The 26,698-nt window shown below is 41.4% G+C and overlaps 1 protein-coding gene across 1 annotated transcript in view; it reads left to right on the forward strand.

The window, feature by feature from the left end:
• LOC132377975 (testis-expressed protein 264 homolog) overlaps positions 1-26,698 on the forward strand; it is a 440,098-nt gene that overhangs the window by 35,029 nt on the left and 378,371 nt on the right. The window contains exon 2 of the mRNA XM_059944541.1: positions 6,428-6,649. Within this exon, the coding sequence (XP_059800524.1) occupies positions 6,428-6,649 (222 nt within the window). The remainder of the gene's footprint in view (positions 1-6,427; positions 6,650-26,698) is intronic.

A 26,698-nucleotide genomic window follows, 5' to 3' on the forward strand; every position in this document is an offset into this window, starting at 1 on the left:
AGGCGAATGTCCTCTGGCATTTGCTCAAGGAACAACTGTTCAAATAAAAGGTACGGCTTATGGCAGTCTATGAGCGCCAGCATATCATTCATGAGCTCGGATGGCGTGCGGTTGCCCAGGCTGTCCATGTGTAGGAGCCTTGCAGCCCGTTCGTGGCAGGAAAGTCCAAAGGTATGTATCAGGAGCGCCTTAAGCTTAGTGTACCTGTCCTCCGTTGGTGGCTGGCATAGGAAGTCGATGATCCGGACTGCCGTCTCCTGGTCAAGCGCGCTGATCACGTAGTAGTACCGCATGGTGTCGGCTGTAATGTCTCTGATATTGAATTGGGTCTCAGCCTGCTCGAACCAAACGTTGGGCTGAGTGGCCCAGAAAGTCAGAAGCTTCAGAGAGACCGCGCTGTGCGGATTGCTTGGATTCATGGCTGGCTGCAGAGTTGCTGGTTCCAGATGCCGTCTGGAACATTGGGGTCACCAATGTAGTCGCGCTCAAAGCGCTACAAAAGGAACACATGGAGGCAGAGAGAGCTGAACTCGGAGTGACTTTACTGATACAAACTCAGGCACTTAAATCTTCCCTCCCAAGGGAAGACCGTCCCCGGAAGGCCCACCCCGAGTGGGCCGTGTGTCTGCCTGCAGCTCCCAAAGGCAGTTCGAGTCCCATGTGTGTGGACCGCCACACAATTATATTAATTTATAATAAATATTATGTATTATGTTCAACGGGACAGTCAGTATAACATAGAATTACAGTTACATCAGCATGAATTAATCAGTCTGATGGCCTGGTGGAAGAAGCTGTCCTGGAGCCTATTGGTCTTGGCTTTTATGTTGCGGTACCATTTACCGGATGGTAGCAGCTGGAACAGTTTGTGGTTGGAGTGACTCATGTCTCCAAATATCCTCTGGGCAAAAGAGGGAAGTTCACATCTACAGATGTGCTAGGCTGTCTGCATCACTCTCTGCAGAGTCCTGTAATTGAGGGAAGTACAGTTCCCATACCAGGCAGTGATGCAGCCAGTCAGGATGCTCTCAATTGTGCCCCTATAGAAAGTTCTTGGAACCTGGGGGCCCATACCAAACTTCTTCAACCGTCTGATTTGAAAGAGGTGCTGTTGTGCCTTTTTCACTACACAGCCTGTATGTACAGACCACGTGAGAAATTTGGTGATGTTTATGCCGAGGAACGTAAAAGCTGTTCACCCTCTCAACCCCAGATCCATTGATGTCAATAGGGGTTAGCCTGTCTCCACAACCAGCTCCTTTGTTTTTTCAACGTTGAGGGTTGTTTTCTCAACACCACTGTTTCAGGGTGATGACTCCTTCACTGTAGGGTGCCTCATTATTATTTGAGATTAGGCCAATCAGTGTAGTGTTGTCAGCAAATTTAATTAGCAGATTGGATCTGTGGGTGGCGATACAGTCATGGGTATACAGAGAGTAAAGGAGGGGGCTTGATACACAGCCTTGAGGGGCTCCTGTGTTGAGGGTCAGAGGGGCAGAGGTGAGGGAGCTCACTCTTACCACCTGCCAGCGATCTGACAGGAAGTCCAGGATCCAGCTATACGTTAGAGAGAAAGCCGAGGTCTCTGAGCTTCTTGTCGAGCCTGGATGGAATTATGGTGTTGAATGCTGAACTATAGTCCAACAACAGCATTCTCACATAAGCATCCTTCTTCTCCAGATGTGTAAGGACGGTATGTAGAGCTGTGGCTGTTGGGTCAGCTGTCGATTGGTAGTGTTGGTAGGCAAATTGTAGGAGGTCCAGTGTGGGTGGCAGTACATTGCAGATGTAGGTCTTGACCAGTCTCTCGAAGCATTTGCTTATTATTGAGGTGTGTGCTAACATTGTCAGGCCTGCACAGCTAATAGAAGTCACCTACCACTCGTTTCTAATTCATCATTTTAACCCAGCTCTCATCCACAGTCCTTGTTCACTCATTGAATGAGGGCTAGCCTCAATCTGTTGCTCGTAGCCTTCGGTTACCTTGTTGCCTGTGGTGTTTTGTATCTGTTCTCTTGTTTTGTGGCCCCTTGTGGCTTGTTGTATTTGAAGTCTATTATTACAGTTATTGTTCATCACTGAATCGTCTCTGCAGCTCTCCTTTTGGGTCAAGCCTCTTCTACATTTCCTGACAAACATTGCTTTTGTCTACCTTACTACCAATGCAACCTGCAAGTTAATCTTTAGGGAATACAGCACTAGAAATTCCTAGTCCCTTTAAACATGTGATTTCTGAATTTGCACCCCATTTAGAAACTAATCTATAATAACTTCTGCCAATGTGCATGGCCATACTCTTCCCTACCTCAGTATCCCACCTGTCTTTTCTCTTAACCTGTCCTTCTGCAGACTCCCTGTTTCCTCAGCACTGCCTGCCTCTCCACCTATCTTTGTACCATTTGCAAACTTGTCATCCAACTTATTGACATATAACTTGAAAAGAAGCAGTCCTAACACCGACCCCTGTGGAATACCACTGGCATTCCAGAAAAGGCTCCCAAAACTTTGAGAGAATAAGGTGTAAGCAGGCTTTCATAAAACCATCTATTTTGTTCTGTGCGTGAACTTTGAGGATGTCACTCCAGAATAGATGATATAGCGCACTTTGACAGGCGCTTTGGCCCACCAAGTCTTGCAGCAGCCATTGAGTATCTATTTCCAGTGTTTCTACACAAAACTCATTTTTATTTTCCCCACATTCACATCAACTTACCCAGAGTATACCAGTCACTTTCACACACACAGCAATTTACAGTGCCCAATTAATCTACCAGTTCATACGTCTTTAGGATGTGAGAGGAAACTGGAGCTCCCAGAAGAAGACCATACAGAACTTCGAAACTTCATGCAGACTGCACTGGACAGAGATCAGGATCAAAGCCAGATCACTGGCACTGGGTGGCTACATTTCAAGTAGTCTTACACTGTGCCACCCAAATCAAGCTCTTGACAGACTATTATGTTTCCTCTTAACATCAAATTTGAGTTTTGGGTTGAGAGAAAATAAAAATGTAAGAGAAATAAATGAAATTGGAATGAAATAAAATAGATTTTATTTAATTGCTGCATGTCATGGACAAATCTAAACCCATATCCAACAAAACGTACAGTTTTTACTACTCGACAATCCCATTAATGTTTGTGTTGGTGATTATTCCTACTGCGTAGTAATGCTTAGATGATTTATTTCATTAAGAACAGATTAATTTGTAGTCATTTTCAACATCACTATAATTATATAGATTATTTACATATTTTGTTGACACTACATTTCTTAAAGTGAAGTGTATGTATCTATTGATTTCAAAATACTCTACCAGATGGGTGTTCGATCTCATTTGTCCTAAAGATCAGCAGGACAAGTGTGTGTCAGTACTAAAATGCAGAATTGATTCATGAGTCTGTGGAGTTTGCCGACTTAATTATAGTGTAAAGAACAAAACAGAATCCAAACTGATTTGTGGATATAGATTTATTGATCGTGTTGCAATCAGTTTACAGGCCAGAAATCATGTAGAGTTGAATCTTTATTATTGCATGGTGACTTCCTTGGCAATATTTCCTTCTCAGAATTGTTTTCCACGTGATGCACTGCTTTGCAGGTCTCTTTATTGCATTTCTCTATGAGCTTCCCTTGGTTTTTCAATGTAATGTGCACCACTAGACCCCATATTGCTGTCTATTGAATCCATTCAAACTCCTGAATAAAAGGCTTTTCATCTTACCCTACTTCCTTTGTAATGATTTGTTACAGAATGAGTGGACTTGTGTGGCATTCTCCTATATGTGAAACCATTTCACAGAGGTATTTGTGCATTTGAATGCAGTTGTTCTAGGTTTCCTTGTAATGGTGTCATAGTTCAATTACTGGATGAGTGATCTAGAGGATTGGATAGATCTGGTATCAAGATTCAAATCCCACTACAGCAGTAGGGACATTCAAATTCAGAGAATTAAATTTTAAATTAGCATAAATAGTGATTGTAAAACCTCCAAACTATTATTGAAATCTCATCTTATTTATCGACTTTTGCTAGCACACTACTTCAGCCCTAACTTTACCCCCACTTCCCTTATCTGTATTTGATTGTCAATGAGAACTGTACTGGCCTCGCAGTGATACTAAAGTACCATGAATTAAGAATACATAATCTTATAATTCTCAACCACCCAAATCAGCCAGGATAGACTGTTTCAGACACTGCATTTTAGTCTTGCATGTTTACCACCAACTGGATTTGTCATACTAGAAAGTTTACAGCATTACAGAACTTCTTAAGATACGAAGTGAAGGTCACACTTTCGGATAAATTTTTATTGAGTTACATTCACTGCTTGCCAGAAGGGAGATCATCACTCACTATTTAAAGAAGAGTTACTGAGCCAACAGTGTAAAGGAAGTGAATTAATGCCAGAGCCACAATCCTTAATCCAGGAGTACCTCAGGCAGTCATGTTGTGTTGTTTTATGTTTAATTCAGCCTTATTGCAGATGCTACTTCTAGAAGCTTCATTTCTATGTTTACATCATTGAAATTTACATTTTAAATCAAAAATGTTTTATCCAAAATATTAACCCATATCTTCGTGATGATTTGTTTTTATCTCAATGGTTCGGGGAAGGGAAGATTCCTGTTTTTCCACAAAAAATAATTCTGATTTGTTGTGTTCTGAGTTGTTCTGCCAAGCATAGTGGGCATACTATGTCAATGCCAGAATGTATGGTGACACTGCAGGCTGCTCCTAGCACATCCTTGGGTTGTGTTGGTTGTTAACACAAATGGTGCATTTTTCTTATGTTCTGCTGAATGGAAATTTATGAATAAGGATTTTGGATATATCTTCTAAAACAAGTACCCAGAGACTTAAAAGAAGTTGAAAACTTCATGGACATAAATCAAAATGCCTCAATCCACTACCATCTTACGTGATATGCGAAGTATATAATTGAGTAATTAAATTATATTATTTGAGCAATGCGTAAGGTTCTAGGTACCTTTTATTCTGCAGAATCGTTATCCATATTTGTGTCCAAAGCTGTAGGACCACCTAAGTTAGGATATAACAAAAAAAGAAGTGTGACAGATATTGATTAAAAATGAAAATAGCCTAGAGAAACCCGTAAACTGCTGGATTAAAGTTAAGAAGGCCATCATAAAAATTAAGAGCAGGAGTAAGACATATGGCTCTTCAAACCTACTCTATCATTCATTAGGATCATGACTGCTCTACCTCAGGCCTGTTTTCCTTAATTATCTCTATATAGATTGATTTTAATATTCAGAAACTTAGTGATTTTTGTTTAGAATGAGCTCAATGACTAAGGTTCCACATATATCTGGGGTAGAGAAATCCAAAGATTTACCATACACTGAGGGTAGGAAAGTCTCCATGTTTCAGATCTATATTGTTAACTGCTTTTTCCTGATGTTCTCCAAACAGGATAGTCTGTAATTGGATATAACTGCTCAACACAGAAACTAATGTTGTTGTTCAAATTAAGCTTATTGGTCAAACCTGTAGTCAAGCAAAGTCTCTGTATCTGTCTCTGTCTGTCTGTCTCTCTGCCTCTCTCTCTCTTTTGCTCCCTCCCTCCCTCTCCCTCTCACTCTCCCTCTTCCTCTCTCCCTCTCTCTGACCATTCATTCACTCTATTCTTATATCTCTCTATCTCTCTCTATCCTCGCTCTCTCTACCCTCTCTCTCTCTATCTCTATCCTCTACATCTCTCTCTACCCTCTATTCTCTCTCTCTATATCTCTCTCTATCTACTTCTCTCTCTACCCTATCTCTCTATCCTCTCTCTCTCTATCTCTCTCTATCCTCTATCTCTTTCACACCCCTCTGTTGAGAAGCCTGAGACCAGACAAGTCAGTGAGGGAGTGGAAAACAGAATTAAAATGACATGCAACCCTTCCTTCCTTCTTTCTAGCTCCAGGAGCTCAGTGTGGATCATATCACAGCTGTACTACCACCTACTTTCTAGACTCATGGAACGTGACCCAACTAGCCACTCACCAAGCCTCTACTCCAGAACCTATCTCTGGCCACACAGTTACCTATTCTCTTGATTGAACTCCCTCTCACCACCCCCCACCCGTGCTTCTAATCTCAACCCTCATTTTGACCCTGACATCAACTATTGATTGCTTGTCAGCACACACGTCAGATACAACTCATCTCTTGGCAAGTAGAATTCACGAGACATCTGGAGAGGATTCTGGGGGAACATGCCATGTTTGCCAGTGATGCACAACCAAGCTCAAGAGTATGCAGAATTACAGATAATGAGAACGACATATGTTGCAATACATCCTTATTTTTAGCATTGCTTGCATCAGTGGTTACATTTGATGGAAATGCCATTTTTGAATTTTGATTATATAAGTATTATAAGGAGTTAACCTGAAGTTCTTCTATTTTTCCAGGTTCCAGAAGAAAGTTTGAGATATATAGCAGGGACCATCCTGAGTGAAGGTGATGAGAAGCCATCTGAAGAACTGGTCAAACTTTTTGAGAAGTTTGGCTTTAGAATATTCTCTTTCCCAGAAGTCACACATGTTGTTATGACCACATTCCCTTTCAAGACCTTCCTCTCACTGCATCTGGCAATGTACCGAGTGTACCCAGTTCTGAATAACTATATTAAGGTAGGAAGCTCTTAAGCAATTGACTTTGTAGAATTTGAGTAATTCCTGATTGTTATACCACAACCCATAATTGAAAACCTACATTTGACAAGTGTCAACATGGCAATGTAATTTTGCTGTTGTGGAAATGAAGCCTTAAAAATAGCTACTAGTGCTTGGCAAGTCATAGTACAACTAACTCAGTTCTGTTAATGGACAGACTAGAAAAGCAGAAGTCTTAGAATAGAATGTTACTGATAATTGTGGCTATGTGTGTGAAACTCAGAGGAGAGAGTGGTTAGGTTGTCGTACACAGGCATATTATATTAGTAGTAGTTATGAGCCACTGCTCCCTATAATTGTCCACTGATTTACATTGGTGCATCTCTTTTACATTCTATTAAATACTGACCCATGATTGAAAAGTCTGTGAATTGTAATTTTTATTGTTTCCTTGTAGGAATGGAAACTTTTGTAAAGTGTGACTTTGTCAGTGAATTGAGTAGTTATTGAATTATTTTTCAACTCAAACCCTTAGTCCAGCTAGTTCAGAGAAATTTATGTGGTCATGTTCTACAGTCCATTTGACAGCGCAATGGAAAATCCAGCAGAAACTTGTCATACATCCATTGTATCTTTCTTAATTATCATTATGCAAACTTTCCAAAGAAACAGTCTGTTTAAATTTTATTTGTTTTTGCTCTTAAGCAAGAACAAGGGACCAAAATTAAATTATGAAATTAATGGAATTTTTGAATATGCATTTTCAGTAAAACCACTTTTTTTACTTTATGGTTGTGAATGTCATGTTTCTACCCTATTTTGTGGATGATTTTCTTTGTTTAGTCATTTAATTAGAAGGGAGGGTGGGGCAGAAAAGGGCATAAATTTAAAGTGAGAGGGGGATAGATTTATAAGGACTTGAGGGGCAACTTTTTCTGTCAGAGCATTGTGAGTATATGGATTGAGCTTCCAGAGGAAAAGTTGGTACAGTTACAACATCTAAAAGACACATGGACAGGTACAGTAGATGGATATAGGCCCGGTGTAGGCAGATGGGACTAGTTCAAATTGGCAACTTGCTCCATATGGATGATTTAAGCTAAAGGGCTTGGTTCTGATCCATATAGTTCTATGAATATATATGACTTTTATAAAGAGACTAATAGTGTAGACTATTGATTTGGGGGCATGTTGTTGGATGATACTTCCAGAAGGCATTTGATAAAGCTCCTCATGAGAACAGAACAAAATGGAAAGTGTCTGATGAGATAGATTAGATTGAAAGTGTGATTAAATAGTAAAGCAAAAGGTGGGGAGGGGGTGTGTGTGTGTGTGTGTGTGTGTGTGTGTGTGTGTGGCGTTCATGGGTCTAATAGAGGAACATAAAAGCAGGACAGAAAAGGCTTAAGTGAGAACAAGAGAACTCTTCTTTGAAATTATTGAAACCAGTGTTGAAATTGGAAGGCAGCAAGATGTCTAGTCAAAAAATGTGTTTTTATTTCTTGATTTTACATGAGTTTGATTGGAGCTGTGTGGGCTACTGGAGACATCGAATAACCTCTTTGATCTGGTTCAATGTCTTTGAGAATACCGTGTCTAAGGGCTTAAAATGTTCTCACTCATTGGAAGCTATAACATAGGGAAGATGGAAGGTAAAGTGTCTGTTTCATCCTTAGAAGAAGATGGAACATTTCAGGTTAGTACAGGCCCTTTGGCCCATGATGTGCTAAGTTTTTTAACCTACTCTAAGAGCAATCTGATGCTTCCTCCATGTGGCTATCTAAGAGGTTCTTAAATGCCCCTCATGTATCTCTCTCTACCGTCACCCCCAGCAGGGCATTCCACACACCCACTACTCTTCGAGTAAAGAATTTACCTCTTGACGTACACCTTATCCTTTCCTCCAATTAGCTTAAAATTATGCCCCTTTGGCTTAACTATTTCCACCCTGGGAATTCATGTATTTTTAATTCAAGATTGAAATTGTGGTAACTTCTACTTTATAAAAAGGACCACTCACCAAAAGAACATCTTTATCCGGGACAGCAAATGATATTTATGAGGCTTTCAGGTACCTCGTGCAGCATGGGTGGTGGAACTATATACGATGCATACCTGGAGTAAAACCCTGCTGACCCCGGAACCAGCCTCATTACCAATTAGTATTAGTATTAGTATTAACTTACTGTTAATAACACTCGCATTACAACAGCATCCGCCTTTAAAATCCAACATTTCCCAAATATAGAAGAACTGGGAAATAAAACCAGTGGTATCATTAGCAAAAGGTTACCAATACAAAACACCTGAAAAAGTGGCAAATTCAACATTCAATCTAACAACAACAAAAAAATCCAATGAAAGATTCAGTCTGTCAGGTGGTTTGCAAGGCTGCTGCGATCTAGCAGTCATTGCTGGTGAGGATGTTTTGGATGGATCTGGTGTTGGGGACATGAGAGTGGTCTGTGTGTCCATGTGAGAATGTCCACCCTCTTCAGGGGACTCTGCCCCCTCTGCCAGTGTCTCCGGCAAAGTCACTGGTGGACATGCTTCCCCAGTAGTCTGTCTCACCATTGGAAACTCCATGGAACTGTCTACCTCTGAGCCTGTATCGTGACACAGGTGCACATGGTGCTGATGTCTGCGGAAAACACCCCCGTCAGTCAGCTTAACAAACATAGGAGAATGGACCACTCTGCTCAAGAATAACCCCAGGTAGCCATTGCTGACTGTTGCTACTGCTGAAGTTTCTCACATAGACATGTCATCCGGTTCTAACCGTCTCTCTCGCGCATGTTGATCATGTCCGTCCTTCTGCTTTTCCTGCTTTCTCTCCACTTTTGCCTTCATGTCCAGGCCCAGCAGGTCCAATCTTGACTTGGGCCTACACCCCATCAGCATCTCTGCTGGAGTGTGTGCAGTCTATGGCATGAGGAGGTATTTAAATAGGAAACGTGAAAGCTGGGTACTAAGAGAGACCCCTGTTATCCACTTCAGGCTTTCCTTCACTGTCTGAACAGCCCGCTCAGCCAAACCATTTGAGGCTGGGTGGAAAGGGGCCGTCCGAATGTGCCGAATGCCATTCTGCCGCATGAACTCACTGAACAGCTCACTGGTGAACGTTGGGCCATTATCAGTGACCAGAGAGTCAGACAACCCGTGGACTGCAAACACTTGCCTGAGTTTGTCTATGGTTGAGGGGGCTGTGATGTTGCTCATGATGTGAGCTTCCATCCATTTAGAGTGTGCATCTATCATTACAAGAAACATCTGCCCCATAAAGGGCCCAGCAAAGTCCAAATGTAGCCTAGACCAAGGGTAGACTGGCCACTCCCATGAGTGCAAAGGAGCTGGTGGTGGCATGTTCTGAATGGTCTGACATTGCGTGCATGATTTCACATTGTTCTCCAAATCTTGATCCATTCTTGGCCACCAGATGCAGGATCTTGCAAGGCTTTTCTTTCGAGACACCCCGGGTGAGTCTCATGAACTTCCTCCATGATCTGTGAATGGCCAGGGGGAGGCACGATGACCCTCCCCCACCCCCCAGAAAATGCAGCCATCCTGCAGACTCAGTTCGGTCTTGAGTTTGGCATAAGGCCTCAGTTCCTCTCCTTCCACGACTCCGGGCTGATCTTGTAAAAGGAAAGTCTTGACTTGAGACAGGACTGGGTCCCTCTCTGTCCATTGCTTGATCTGGGTCACCTTTACAGGTGTCTCCAATGAAAACACAGTCTCTGGAGGCACATATGTAGTAACAGGTGTCTCAGGTAAAGGTAGTTGACTCAGTGCATTGGGATTGCATTATCCCCACCCACTCTGTACACGATAGTATACTGTTAGGCTAACAATGTGAGAGCCCAACGCTGTATCCTGGCTGAGGCTAGTGGTGGGATGCATCTGGTCTCACTAAGAAGGCTCATCAGTGGTTTATGGTCAATATAAATTGTGAATGCACGTCCATAGAGGTACAGATGAAAGCGTTTGACTGCAAAAACAACGGCCAGACCTTCTTTGTCTAGCTGTGAGTATCCCTTCTCAGCAGCCGTCAGGGTACGTGAAACAAAACCAGCAGTCTGCTCTGGATGCTCCTCCACTACATGTGAGAGAACTGCCCCAACTCCATAGGGTGAAGCATCTCATGAAAGGATGATCTCCTTATCTGGGTCATAGTGAACAAGCAGCTTCGCTGAGTGGAGGAGTTCTGTCACTTCCTTGAAAACTTCGTCCTGCTCTTCAACCCACTGCCACTTATTGTGAAGCAGCTTATACAGTGGGGCCAAAACCTTTGAGAGATCAGGAAGAAACTTGCCATAATAATTCACTATGCCCAAAAATGATCTGAGTTCAGTGATGCTCTTAGGGGTTGGAGCCTCCTTGATAACTCTCACTTTGTCCTCCACTGGGTAAAACCCCTCAGCTGTAATCTTGTGTCCCAGGTAGGTCACAGTTGGAGCCAGGAACACACATTTTCTGTGTTTCAATTGCAGCCCTGTGTCTGAGAGCCTCTTCAGCACCTGTTCTAAGTTAGCCAGATGCTCCCCCTCCGTGACTCCCGTGATCCAAATATCATCAAGATATACTGCTACATGTCTTTTCTGGATATCTTTATGATTATTAGCAGCCATCTCCATGCCTTGGGCAATCTCTAAGGCTTTTGTGAAAGTCAATGGGGGGGTTTCCCCCAACAAGCGGCGTTGTACGGTGTCATTATTAATGCCGCATACTAATCTATCACGGGGCATGTCATCCAACATGGCTCTGAAATCACAATGCTCCGACAGCTGCCGAAGCTCGGCCACAAAATTAGTCACAGACTGACCTGGCTTCCTGAAATGGCTGTGAAACTTGAACCATTGGACTATCACCGAAGGTTTCGGATTGTGGTGGTTCCCCACGAGCTTGACCAGTTTGTCGTATGGAATTTCTCCTGGTTTCTGTGGTGTGGCTAAGTTTCTTATCAACTTGTAAGTCTGCCCCACACACACTCAGGAGAATAGAGTGCTTCTTAGTCTCCTCAGTAATTCTATTAGCACAGAAAAAGTGTCCCAACCTTCCTCATACTCCAGCCAGTCCTCGGTTCCCTCCAGAAATTCACTGATAGCCTCGAACTTAAGGCTGCTGGTCTGCTCACAGCTCCTGTTTGAAACGCATCAACACGTCGACAAAACCAGTTCACCTCGTCACCAAAAATAAGTGGTAACTTCTACTTTAAAAAAAGGACCACTCGACAATTTCATGGCCAAAAGAACATCTTTATCTGGGATGGCAAATGGTATTTACAATACAGAGGTTTTCAGGTACCTCGGGGTGGTGGAACTATATACGATGCATACTGGAAGTAAGACCCCGGAACCAGCCTCTTGTTACCAACAGCTTCCGATTAGTATTAACTTACTGTTAATAACACTCACATTACAACAGAAATATTCTTGTTCTTCTACCCTATCTATTGAAGTATAAATTAACCGCCCCTATTCTTGCTACCAGAGTGCTCATTCTTCATTTGCCTTGGACTTCATTGACAAATAATTGTGCAAGTTTATTATTGAGCATTTCCCACAGTTTGCAGACGTAGGGACTGTATTTTTGTTTCCAGGGACTAAATTGTTTGTGAAGAGCAGTGTGGTCTCTTTGAAACACCACCCACACACCCTCACACACCACCCTTTCCTCCTGTTTTCTCTCCTGAAGCCAGAAAGTAACCTAATGGGTGACATTTCCCAGTGCTACTTTCTCCAATCTCATTTGCTGATCTATGGGACTCCTAATCAAAGGCCCTTTGGAGATATAAATGAATTATTTGTGTTGCACTTTGATCGTCTGCCCTATCACCTACTAAAAAAATCAATAAGGTTGAGCAAGCCAGATCTTTATTTTTGGTATTCATTACTGTATTTGTTTCTAAATGTTCTTCTATCCTCTTTATTAGGAATGATTCCACCCTTGTGTGCATCAGTCTTTTTCTTTTTCCTTTTTTGCTTTTTTCTTCCCCCATCTTTTTATTTTATTATTTTCTGTTGTTCTTTTAATTCTTACCTGTGATATGTTCACAGAACTGAAGCTTTCAAGCATTTCAGTTAAGGAGGGCCAAATATTCACAGATGTTTGTTTATTAACATTTGAGAAAATAATGACAGCTTTTTGGTGAAAATTCATTTTACCTGTTTGTACAGTTTTATATGAATCTGAGTGTGTTGATAACAAATACAAAAATCTTGTTTTTATAAATCTAAGTAATAAGGACATGGGCAGTATTTATCTTTCACCTCTTTTTTACATAATTAAATTAGTAATGATCAGTCACTCATATGCATACACAATTATTCATTGCTTCATACAAAGTTGCACTGTAGACGTTGACCTTGAGTCACTGGTAGTTCTCTGCTGAGCCAAAGGTTAAACAATGCAAGCCCCACTCTGGAGATTTGACTATTTATACTAGGCTCACACTCTGTTGTATTATTAGGGAAATGCCACACCTTTGTATGTGTCACCTTTCAGCTCCAATACAATAGAAAGATTGTCTGGTGAACTTTAAAGTTCTCACTCTACTTGGAGAAGGACAACAGAGTTCAGTTGATGTCCTGGCCAATATTTACATTGGAATTGACATTTGAAAAACATTATCTGGTTACCTATTTCCTTGCTATTTAAGGAACCTTGCTGTGTGAAATTGACAGCCACTTTTCCTACATTGCAGTAGGGACTTTAATTCAAAATATTTGGTGCTTTGAGACATTTTGAAGTCATAAGACAGTGTATATTTAGGATGTATTACTTTTTTAATGTGTGGTAAACTATGTGTATACCTGTCTGGACATGCCCCTCTGCTGACTGCTCCTACGGCTCCTCCCACAGACCCCTGGATAAAGGTGATTGGAGGCACTGTTCCTCCCTCAGTCTCCAAGATGTCGTGGTCACGTTTGCAGCTAATAAAAGCCTGTCTTTTGCCTCCCGTCTCTGAGAGTTATTGATGGTGCATCATTATGTGCTCTTACTTTCAAACTCTCTTTAAAATGCTGGGTGTGGAAGTACATTATTTAAAGTTCTGATTTCCAGCTCCTCATTTCAATTAATCCAAGAAACTATAGTACTCCATTGGGAATTTTCGTGCATCGTGATAAAGCTCTCCTTGTACTTGGTCCAATAAATGCTGGTGGGAGGCCTCGGATGCGATTAGTCAGCAGACATCTCTTGAAGCAGTTTCCAAGCTTAGGAGATAATATAGCCAGTTTACCTTACTATGATTATGGTAAATTAGCATAAAATAGGTAAGAAGTTATCATCATATCTTTGGGGTAACTAACTGATTAAGAGGGAATACTGACATTCTTTAGTACTTACTTAAGCTCATCACCCCTACTGGAGCATAGGTTGCCACAGCAGCTCACCAGATTATGCCTTATTAGCTACAGAAAGTAAAATTTGGAAGCAAACCTCATACCTAATTTAAATCTAGTGGCTTCAGAAGTAATTGAAATATTCATTGACAGATGGTTGGGAAAGCCAGTTTCTGATCTCTGGTGTAGGTGCTGTGCTATAGTTTGTCTAATTAACAGCTTTAACTGGGGAGCCTGCAGATGGATTGTCTGATGAATTTTACACAGCATCTGAAGTCTGCCCAACAGGCTTTCATTACTGTGACACGCTAGCAAAAATGTGTTTAATTATCAGGATTTGTGGTAGCTATATGATCAAGTTTCAAAAATCACAAACTGTTATCTATGCTCTTACAAGAGGCTTGCATGGTTTTATTTCTCTGTTGAGTACTACATTTATAAATAAGGTCTTTAGCTTCCATGAATATTGCATGGATTTAGGTCAAGACAATAAACAGTGCCACCATTAGAACATTTGAAACTTGTCTGCCGAACACCAAGTGCAGTAAAGTAATTCATATCAAAACCTGTCGTCGTATGTTGTGTTCCTAAAATGCAGAAGTGCTGCTTTTATGCACAACTCTTCTCCTACCCTGCATACTATAGTCCATTAGACTTAGGGGCAGAATTATGACATTCAGGCCATAGAGTCTGCTCCACCTTGGCTGATTTATTATCCCTCTCAACCCATTCTCTTGTTTCTCACTGTAACCTTTGACACCCTTTCTAATCAAGGATCTATTAAACTCTGCTTTAAGTAAACTCAATGACTTGGCCTCCACAGCCATCGCTGCCAATATTTTCCAGAGATTCACCATCTAGCTAAATAATTCTTCCTCATCCCTGTTCTGAAAAGAAGTCCTTGTACTCTGGTCCTAGACTCTTCCAATACTGGAAACATCCTCTCTACATCTATTCTATCTAGGCCTTATGAACATTTAATAGGTTTCAGTGAAATTTCCCCTCTTTCTTCTAAACTCAGGTGAGTACCTTACCATTGATTAGATGTTGTTTGCCTACAAGCTAGTTGCAGCTTAGCTCAAGATTTTGTAAAATGAAGGGTCATCAACTCATAAGTAATGCCTTGTTTATTTTTGTATTGTCATAATACATAAGGAGTTGCTTGGATGGCCAATGATGATGGTCCATAATTCCCTTGTGCTGTCCTAGTCTATGTGTTGAATATGCTTCCATGGTACATTTAGATAGGGAATTTGATTTGGCAACAGTCAGAATAATATGTGGAATAATATGAAGGAAGTTTACAGGTGATGGTGTTGTGGTACACCTGCTATTGTCCTCCTAATTCTGCTATTTTTGGGAGGTACTGCAAAAAGAAAACCTTGGTGAGTAATTGCAGTGCATTTCTATTTATGACAGCCACAGTGATGGCTGTCATAAGGGATTCTTCGTCTTGGATAGCATCAAGTTGCCTGTGTTGCTGGATCAGCACTTCTCTAGACATGCATATTAAATCTGTGTCTTGTAGATGATCAAAACAAAAGCTTCAGAGTTTCAGGAGAGGACAAATATCTGGGTTTTAAGGTTCACAAAGGGACTTGGTGATCGATAGCAAAGAAGCACAACTATGCATGTTAAGGATCTGCAAATCCTTCTGTGCTTTGAAGGATATGGACACCATTGCCTCTCAGAACTTCTTGTCCTCTATCAAGGCAATTTTAGATGACGTCAAGTGGAAAAGTTTGGACCACTATATGAGCTGACTAGATCCAGCTGTTCCTTCAAAATGAATAAAGTTTTCAGAAACTTTGGGTTTTACTTGGTTTTGTGGGACTAGATTGCTGTTGATCTGGTGAAGGTGTATCGTACTATGAGCTGGCAGTAGATCAGATTCCACGAGGAAGGGCATCATTGTCTTCATCTACATGCAGATGCAGGATGGGGGGGGGAACACTAATTTGCAACCCATCTCACAGCTTAATGTGCATTACAATAGACAATAGGTGCAGGAGTAGGCCATTCGGCCCTTCTAGCCAGCACCGCCATTCACTGTGATCATGGCTGATCATTCACAATCAGTTCCCCGTTCCTGCCCTCTCCCCATATCCCTTGACCCCGCTATCTATAAGAGCTCTATCTAACTCTCTCTTGAATGCATCCAGAGACTTGGCCTCCACTGCCTTCTGGGGCAGAGCATTCCACATATTCACCACTCTCTGGGTGAAAGAGTTTTTCTGCATCTCTGTTCTAAATGGCCTACCCCTTATTCTTAAACTGTGGCCTTTAGTTCTAGACTCACCCATCAGCGGGAACATGCTTCCTGCCTCCAGTGTGTCCAATCCCTTAATAATCTTATATGTTTCAATCAGATCCCCTCTCATCCTTCTAAGTTCCAGTGTATACAAGCCCAGTCACTCCAATCTTTCAACATGTGCCAGTCCCGCCATTCCGGGAATTAACCTTGTGAACCTACGCTGCACTCCCTCAATAGCAAGAATGTCCTTCCTCAAATTTGGAGATGAAAACTGCACACAATACTCCAGGTGGGGTCTCACCAGGGCCCTGTACAGCTGCAGAAGGACCTCTTTACTCCTATACTCAATTCCTCTTGTTATAAAAGCCAGCATGCCATTAGCTTTCTTCACTGCCTGCTGTATCTGCATGCTTGCTTTCATTGACTGATGTACAAGAACACCTAGATCTCGTTGTACTTCCCCTTTTCTTAAGTTGACTCCATTTAGATAGTAATCTGCCTTCCTGTTCTTGCCACCAAAGTGGATAACCTCACATTTATCCCCATTAAACTGCATCTGCCATACATTTGCCCACTGTCCAACCTGTCCAAGTCACCCTGCATTCTCATAACATTCTCCTGACATTTCACACTGCCAGCCAGCTTTGTGTCAACAGCAAATTTGCTAATGTTACTTTTAATCCCTTCATCTAAATCATTAATGTAAATTGTAAACAGCTGCGGTCCCAGCATCGAACTTTGCAGTACCCCACTGGTCAGAGCCTGCCATTCCGAAAGGGATGTTAATCAGTAGTTAATAAGTAGTTAATCACTACTCTTTGTTTCCTGTCAGCCAGCCAATTTTCAATCCATGTCAGTACTCTGCCCCCAATACCATGTGCCCTAATTTTGCCCACTAATCTCCTATGTGGGACTTTATCAAAAGCTTTCTGGAAGTCCAGGTACACTACATCCACTGGCTCTTTTCATAGTTACATCCTCAAAAAACTCCAGAAGATTAGTCAAACATGATTTTCCCTTCATAAATCCATGCTGACTCGGACTGATACAAATCTCTATCCAAGGATGAGTCAAGTCTGCATGAGTCAAATCTGTTCTGGATCTGGTGATCTTCCCAAATCTGCACCACTCCCAGTAGAAAGATCTTTGACAGCCTTATTAATATATGCATGGACGGAATAGCTATATGAGGGACATGGACAAGCAAAGATCTTTGAAAGAATATTGATATGCTTTCCATAATGTGACTAAGTGAGGAAATCTTCAGTTGGATGTAATTGCTTTGCACAGGCATCAGTGTTTGGAGAGGAGTTGGAGATGTTTTTGAATGAAGCTAATATTATACTTGAAGGATGGGATGTTTGATTATCTGCCTCTCAGTCATTGTGGTCTCTTTGGAGTTAATTTTGATTACTGTCTAGATTATAGAGAATTTCATTTTCCTGGCAAAGAATTTTATTTTAAGATCTGTTTTATTTCATCTCTCATATGAGGTTCTGTTTCTGTTGCTGTTGCTGACTGAGTATATTGGTCATGATATTCTTTATAGCTTATCTGTGGAGCGACTTAATGAACCAGTCAGTACTTTGTTCTCCATCATGTTCACATGATCTCAGTACAGTTCAATTTAAGACAATTTGCTGGAACAGGAATAATATGAAAAAAATTGATTCTTTTTTTAAACTTACTGCAAGAAATAATAGGCAATAATGTTGACTCAGTATTGTGCTCTGTCATTTTCATTTGCCTCATTACAAGCTGTGATGCAGTTTTCTTCCTTGCCTGTCAGTGTTCATAACGCAGAACACTGCGCTCTCTTTAAACTTTCTGAAGTCTTGATTCCCATGCTTCCTTTAAATTCACCAGGGCCCTGCTTCTCACACTGCCTTTAAATTCACTGAGGTCCTGTTTCCCATGAACTCCTTATTCCTGTACTCCTTTTAAACTTACAGCACCCAGGTTTGCACATTCCCTTTAAATAGAAACATGGAGAAACATAAAAAATCTACAGCACAATACAGGCCCTTCGGCCCACAATGCTATGCCTAACATATACTTACTTTAGAAATTACCTAGGGTTACCCATAGCTCTCTATTTTCCTAAGCTCCATGTACCTATCCAAGAGTCTCTTAAAAGACCCTATTGTATCTGCCTCCACCATCATCGCCGGCAGCCCATTCCACGCACTCACCACTCACTGAGTAAAAAACTTACTCCTTACATCTCCTCTGTACCTACTTCCAAGCACCTTAAAACTGTGTCCTCTTGTGTCAGCCATTTCAGCCCTGGGAAAAAGTCTCTGACTATCCACATGATCAATCCACATAATCTTATACACCTCTATCAGGTCACCTCTCATCCTCTGTCGTTCCAAGGAGAAAAGGACAAGTTCACTCAACCCATTCTCATAAGACATGCTCCTCAATCCAGGTAACATCCTTGTAAATCTCCTCTACACCCTTTATATAGTTTCCACATCCTTCCTGTAGTGAGGTGACCAGAACTGAGCACAGTACTCCAAGTGGGTCTAATAGCTGTAACATTACCTTTCAGCTCTTGAACTCAATTCCACAGTTAATGACGGCCAATACACTGTATGCCTTCTTAACCACACAGTCAACCTGCACAACAGCTTTGAGTGTCCTATAGACTCAGACCTTAAAATACCTCTGATCCTCCACACTGCCAAAAGTCTTACCATTAATACTATATTCTGACATCATATTTGACATACAAAAATGAACCACTTAATTTTTGGTTGAACTCATTTCTCAGCCCAGTTTTGTATCCTATTGATGACCCACTGTAACCTCTGACAGCCCTCCACACTATCCACAACACCCCCAACCTTTATTAGATATATGGGGTGACCATTTCTCATGTTCCCTTCAAGCTTATGGATTCACTGGAGAATTTGTTATATAACTGTGTAGCAGTTCTGGTATTACTGGAACAATATAGAATAATCCAGAGGATCTTCCAGTTCGGCACCATGAAAATTTCAAGGGTACCAGATTAACAGAATTTTATGGTAAGCACAAGAGATTCTGTAGATGCTGGAAATCCAGTGTAACACAAAACATCGAAGGAGCTCGGCAGATCAGATGGCATCTATGGAAAGGAATGAAGAGATGATGTTTTGGGCCGATTCAATAAAACACAAAACCATAAGACATAGGAGCAGAATTAGGCCATTCAGCCCATTGAGTCTGCTCCACCAGTCCATCATGCTGATCCTGGATTCCACACAACCCCATATACCTGCCTTCGCAACCATATCAGGAAACGATCAACTTTCACCTTAAATATATGCAGACTTAGCCTCCACTGCAGTCTGTGGCACAGCATTCCACAGAGTTACTACTCTCTGGCTAAAAAAAAATTACACCTTACCTCTGTTCGAAAGGGTTGCCCCTCAATTATGAGGGGCTCTTTAGTTTTGGATTCCCAAACCATAGGAAACATCCTCTTCACATCCACCCTATCTAGTCCTTTTAACATTCGGTAGGGTTCAATGAGATCCCCCATTCTTCTGAATTCCAGTGAGTACAGGCCCAAAGCTGTCAAACGCTCCTCATGTGTTAACCTCTTCATTCCCAGAATCATCCTCGTGAACCTCCTCTGGACTCTCTCCAATGACAACATATCCTTTTTGAGTTATGGGGCCCAAAACTGTTGACAATATTCTGTGCAGCCTGACTTAGTGTCTTATAAGGGCTCAGCATTATCTGCTTGCTTTTACATTCTAATCCCTTTGAAATAAATGCCAACATTGCATTGCCTTCTGTACCATAGACTCAACCATTACATTAACCTTCAGGAATTCTTGCAAGAGGATTCTTAAGTCCCTGTGCACCTCTGATGTTTGAACCTTCTCCCCATTTAGATATTAGTCCATGCTATTGCTCCTTTTACCAAAGTGCATTATCATACATTTCCCAACACTGTATTCCATCTGCCATTTTTGCCCATTCTTCCAATTTGTCTAAGTCCTACTGGAATCACATTTCTTCCTCAGCACTACCTATCCCTCCACCTATCTTTGTATCATTTGCAAACTTTACCACCAAGCCTTCAATTCCATCATCTAAATCATTGACAAACTGTGTGAAAAGCAGCAGTCCCAATACTGACCCCCGAGGAACACCACAGCCAACCAGAAAAGGTCCCTTTTACTCTGACTCATTGCCTCCTGCCTGTCAGCCATTCTATTATCCATGCCAGTACTTTTCCTGTAATGCCGTAGGATTTTATCTTGTTAGGCAGCCTTATGTGTGGCACATCAGCCACCTTTTGAAAAGCCAAGTAAATGACATCCGCTGTCTCTCCTTTGTCCATCTTGCTTGTTACTTCCTCAAAGAACTTTAACAGATTTGCCAGGCAAGATTTCCCTTGACGGAAACTATGCTGACTTCAACTTATTTTATCATTAGTCTTCAAGTACCTTGAAACCCCGTCCTTAATAATAGACCCCAACCACTGAGGTTAGGCTAACTGACCTATAATTTCCTTTCTTTTGCCTTCCTCTCTTCTTAAGGAGTGGAGTGACATTTACAATCTTCCAGTCCTCCAGGACCATGCCAGAATCAAGTGATTCTTGAAAGATCTTGACCAATGCATCCATGATCTCTTCAGCAGCCTCTCTCAGGATTCTGGGTTGTAGTCCATCTGGTCCAGGTGACTTATTCACCTTAAGACCTTTGAGTTTGCCTAGCACTTTTTCCTTTGTAATATTAATGGCACTCCTGATCCCTGACACTCATGGACCTCTGATATACTGCTAGTGTCTTTCACAGTGAAAACAGCTACAAAGTACCCATTAAGTTGATCTGCCATTTCTTTGTCCCTAATTACTACCTCACCAGCATCAATTTCCAGTGGTCCAATATCAACTTTCATCTCCCTTTTACTCTTTATATAACTGAAACAAACTTTTGGTATCCTGCTTTATGTTATTGGCTAGTCTGCCAATAATAGTCTTATTTCATCTTTACCCTTCTTATAGTTTTTTAGTTGCCTTTTGTTGAATTTTATAAGCTTCCCAATCATCCAACTTCCCACTCACTTTTGCAACCTTTCCTTGGCTTTTATGCAGTCCTTAACTTCCTTTGTCAGCCACGGTTGCCTATCCCTGCCATTTTAGAACTTTTTCCTCTGCGGGACATAACTATCCTGTGCCATGTGAACTATTCCCAGAAACTTCAGTCATCTCTGCTCTGCCAGTAATTATTGTTGCATGGATGGGGGTGGGGGTGGTGGCATGAGATGTTGCAGTCCTAATCATACTGGTAGGTGAAGTCCTAAATGGAAATCTTCCTTCTTTTGAGTCTTTTTCCTCTGTTGTGAACTGGAGAATGAATGTGTACATATTCTCCATTTCATGGAAATTGCAAGAAATAAATGACTGTATGTCCCATCTGCTTGATGAAGTGATCCCCCAATCTGCGTCAGGTCCCACTGATGTAAAGGAGACCTTAATGTGAGCACTAGACTGGGTTCTGAGTTGCCTTTGGTGTATCTGACCACCCAGCAACCTAATTACCAAAACAGCAGTAAAGGTCTCAAAGCAAAAAGAAGGTTTTAAGAAATTATATTTAGAAGTGCTAGAGCAGGGTAATAGAAAATTAAGCAGATAAAGGAATTCATCCATACTTTTGGGCATTACGTTTTGAAATATGGTGTTATGAAATGTAATAAATCTTTGTACGGTTGCTGAAGACCAAGTTATCTTGTGCAGCTGTCGAAAGCGTAACGTCTTATTCAGTGTGTGTGGGTGGAATTCCAGCTGCTCTACTCCTTTGTTTATTTTATTAGTGAAATCTTGACTGTCTTCAGATGATAACTTGCCATCAAAATTGAATGGTAAGGACCAAATAGTGAGTGAGAGGGTATAGTTAATAGGAACGATAATAAGTAAGCTCTTTTGTTCAACCTATTTCTACAGTATCCATACTGATGTCTCAGAACCCTTGGTAATCAGCAATTGAAGTTACCAGGACATATGTTTGTAAATACAGTCCATTATCCTGTACAATGGTAACTCCATGGTGTTTACACAGACATGATGGGTTCTTGAAACTAACAGGCAACAATGCTGGAAGAATTCAGCTAACTAGGGAACAACTGTAGAAAGAGAGAAACAAACAACCAATGTTTTGTGATTAGTGACCCTTTCTCTGAACTGGAGGAAGAGTGTGGGATTTACATTTTCAATGCAAGGCTAGGGGTTGGGTGGGAGTGTATCACAAAGTTAGGGGTCAGAGGTATAAGACAAAATATCGTAGGTAGATAAGCTAAAATAGATGATCATCTGATAAAGTGCACGAGTACTGACTATTAACAAGACATTTAAATGTTATGGGGCAAGAAAGAGAGCATGGTCATGAGAAAGGATGAGAGATCTGTTTTCCTGAGTTTGAAGAATTCAAGGTTTGTTCCAGAGATTGTGAGTGCAAAGATAAAAAATAGGATGTTGTGTTTCTAGTTTATGTTAGGTCTCACTATGGCGGTGAAAGAGACCACAGACAGACAGGTGGAAGGGGAGTGGCATTGAGAATTAATGTGGCCTGTAATAGGAAGCTCTACTTGACCCCTATGGACTGAACATGTGCTCTGTAAAGTATTGCCCAGGGTAGCTTAGTGGTTAGCATAACTCTAATACAGCACCTGTGACCCAGATTCAATCTGCTGTTGTCTGAGGAGTTTGTATGTTCTCCCTGTGAGCGCATTGGTTTTCTCCGAGTGCTCATCCCAAATTCCAAAGATGTACAGGTTAGTAGTTAATTTCATCACATGGGTGTAATTGGGTGGCATTGGCTTTCTGGGCCAGAAGGACCTGTTACCATTCTGTAACTGTAAATGAAATAAAATCTGTGTTTAGTTGTGAGACTAAAGCCCTTCGGACCATTGAGCACATCTACATGAAATGCTGTTGCAAGAAAAGGGCATCTATCGTCAGGGACCCCACCAGCCAGGACATGCTCTCTTCTTGCTGCTGCCATCAGGGAGAAAGTACAGGAGACTCGGAACTCACACCACCAGGTTCATGAACAGTTATTGCCCTTCAGCTATCAGGCTCTTAAACCAAAGTCAACTTCACTTGCTCCATCATTGAAGTGTTCCCACAACTCACTTTCAAAGATACTTCATTTCGTGTCCATGATATTTATTGCTTATTTATTATTATTATTTTTTTCTTTTTGTACTTACACGTTTTGATGTCTTCTGCACTCTAGTTGAATGCCCTAGTTGGGCAGTCTTTCATTATGTTATGGTTATCTTTCTATGGATTTATTGAATATGCTTGCAAGTAAACAAATCTCAGGGTTTTATAGGTGTCATATATGTACTTTGACAATAAAATTTACTTTGAACTTTTATAGAGGTTACATTGTGAATACTGAATTGCTGGTTTACCTGGAATGATTGTTTGGGTCTCAGATGGTGGGAAGGGAAGAGGTGAAAGGACAAGTGTTGTATTTCACAAAAATCTTGAGGAACTCAGCAGATCACTTGTCCATTTCTCTTGAAAATGCTGATTGACCTGCTGAATACCTCAAGTTGCTCCATATTGCAGAATCTGTAGTCTCTTGTGTCTCCACATGTTGAATCTCCTCTGGCTACATGGGAAGCTGCTGTATCAGGGAGTGGTGGGTGAGAGTGGAAGAGCAGACAGGAAGTCATGAAATGAGTAGTTCCAATGAAATACAGAAAGGAGAGGAGAAGGATTATGTTGGAACTGATGGGAATAGTGAAGGCTAATGTGTTGAGTGTGAAAGTTGGTGGCAAGCTGTAGAGGAAGTGCTCTTCAAAGCCTTGTCCATTATGGCTGGGGAGATGGATATTTCAAGAAGGAGGAGGACACTTTAGAGGCACCAAAAGATCTTATCATTAGAACAAATGCAATATAAGCAAAGATACAGAGAAAGGAATGAAGTCCTTACAGGAGGCAGGGTGAGAGATGTATCATGACTTTCATGATAGTCATGAGAGCCTGTGGGTTTAAAAATTTATATAAGTAGCTAATATATTTGCTGAGGTGGAGACAGAGAGATCCAGAAAGCTGAAGGAAGAGTCAGGTATGGACGATGCAATTGTGAGACGCAGATTGAAATTGGCTGAAAAGTGACACAATTTTCAAGTTCTGTAAGGATACAGATGCAGCACTAAAGCAGTTGTCAATTTATCAGAGAACAGTTTGGGATTTGGTTCCGAATAAGCCTGGGCCAATGACTCGTCCATGTGTCCAATGAAAAGACAGGTATAGCTAGGTCCCATGAAAGTTCCCATTATCTGTAGTAAGTGAATATAATCACATTAGAAGTTGATGAGTGGAGAGAGAAATTACACATTTCAAATTAAATGTATTTGAGGAAGGGAGTTTGGTGTGCTTCTGTTTGAGAAAGAAATGGAGGGCCCTCAAACCTTCCCATTGTAGGATGGAGAAGTAAAAGGTATTGAAAATGTATGGTGAACTTGAGCTACTTGGAATCAAGAAGTTGGAAACTGAATTTTTGTTGGCAACAGAAGTGACATGGATGTAACTGGAACAAGACAGAACCAGGGAGACAGAATGGAGTCATGGTAGGAAGAATTAGTTTGATAGAGCAAGAGCAGGCTGAAAGAATGCCTCTTTCAGGATTGTACTGTTTCTGGGTTTTGGATATAAATTGGAAGCAGTCAGTGGTTGGGTTCTTGTATTACTGACTCTAACCCTCATAATTCCTGATTAAAAATTACTTGACATTCCCTTATACCATCCATCACAGGCTCAAAATCAGAGGTTGAATATTCAGATAGAAAAGAAATGAAGTTGCTTCACCCAGATGATGGAGAATCTTTGGCAATTCTTTACCCTCCTGCTTCAAATTATCCACGGTTTTCCTGTGTCAAAAAAGACCAAGGTAACATGCTGGAACAACTGGCGTCCTGTTGCACTCACCTCAACAATAAGCTAATGCTTTGAGAGGCTGGTCAAAGACTACATCTGCAGAATGCTACTACCCAAACTGGTCTGCCTACAATTTGCCTACCGACACAACCGATTGACAGATGACATAATAGCCACTGCTCTACATTCCATCCTTACACATCTGGAGAAGAAGGATGCTTATGTGAGAATGCTGTTCTTGGACTACAGTTCAGCATTCAACACCAGAATTCCCTCCAGACTTGACAGGAAGCTTAGAGACCTTGGCCTTCATCCTGCCTTGTGCAGCTGGATCCTGGACTTCCTGTCAGATCGCCAGAAGGTGGTAAGATTGGACTCCCTCATCTCCACCCCTTTGACACTCAACACAGGAGCCCCTCAGGGCTGTGGACTAAGTCCTCTCTCTACTCCTTGTATACCCACGACTGTGTTGCCACCCACAGCTCCAATCTGCTAATTAAATTTGCCGACAACACTACATTGATTGGCGTAATCTCAAACAATAATGAGGTGGCCTGCAGGGACGAAGTCATCTTTCTGACACAGTGTTGTTAAGAAAACAATCTCTTCCTCAATGTCCCATAAACAAAGGAGCTGGTTGTGGATTACAGGAGGAGTGGAGACGGGCTAACTCCTATCGACATCAATGGATCTGGGGTTGAGAGGGTGAACAGCTTTAAGTTCCTCAGCATCCACGTCACTGAGGATCTCACGTGATCTGTATATACCGGCTATGTGGTGAAAAAGGCAGAACAGCGCCTCTTTCACCTCCAACAGTTGAGGAACTTTCTACAGGGCACAATTGAGAGCATCCTGACTGGCTGCATCACTGCCTGGTATGGGAACTGTACCTCTCTTAATCGCAGGATTCTGTAGAGAGTGGTGCAGACAGCCCAGCGCATCTGTAGTTATGAACCTCCCATGATTCAGGACATTTACAAAGACAGGTGTGAAAAAAGGGCCAGAAAGATCATTGGGAACCCGAGTCACCTTAACCACAAACTATTCTAGATGCTACCATCCAGGAACCAGTACCGCAGCATAAAAGCTAGGACCAACAGGTTCTTACACCAGGCCATCAGACTGATTAACTCATGCTGATTTGAGTGTATTTCTATGTTACATTGACTGTTCTATTTATTATAAATTATTATAAATAAGTATGATTGCACATTGTACATTTAGATGGAGTTGGAATGTAAAGATTTTTACTCCTCATGTATGTGAAAGATGTAAGAAATAAAGTCAATTCAAATTCAAGAAGGCCATGAAGCTGCTGAATGTATTCAAGATGAAAACAATAAATTTTTGGATATTAGGAATCAATGGAATGAGTTTAGTGCCACATCTTAGCACTTGGATGAAAGATGAAACTAGTTGCACATTGTGTGGACTGAGCTAAATTGAAGACACCAGGATGGAGAAGAGCAAGAGTCAGTGCCAGTGCTCTGCTTTCTGCTGAGTAGCTGATGAAAATTCATTGAAAACCTCAGTGACTAATTTGTGAAGGAAGTGTGAAAATATTGACTTATGTGTTGAA

This window comes from Hypanus sabinus, chromosome 19 (genome assembly GCF_030144855.1).
Source record: "Hypanus sabinus isolate sHypSab1 chromosome 19, sHypSab1.hap1, whole genome shotgun sequence".
Taxonomy (NCBI): Eukaryota; Metazoa; Chordata; class Chondrichthyes; order Myliobatiformes; family Dasyatidae; genus Hypanus; species Hypanus sabinus.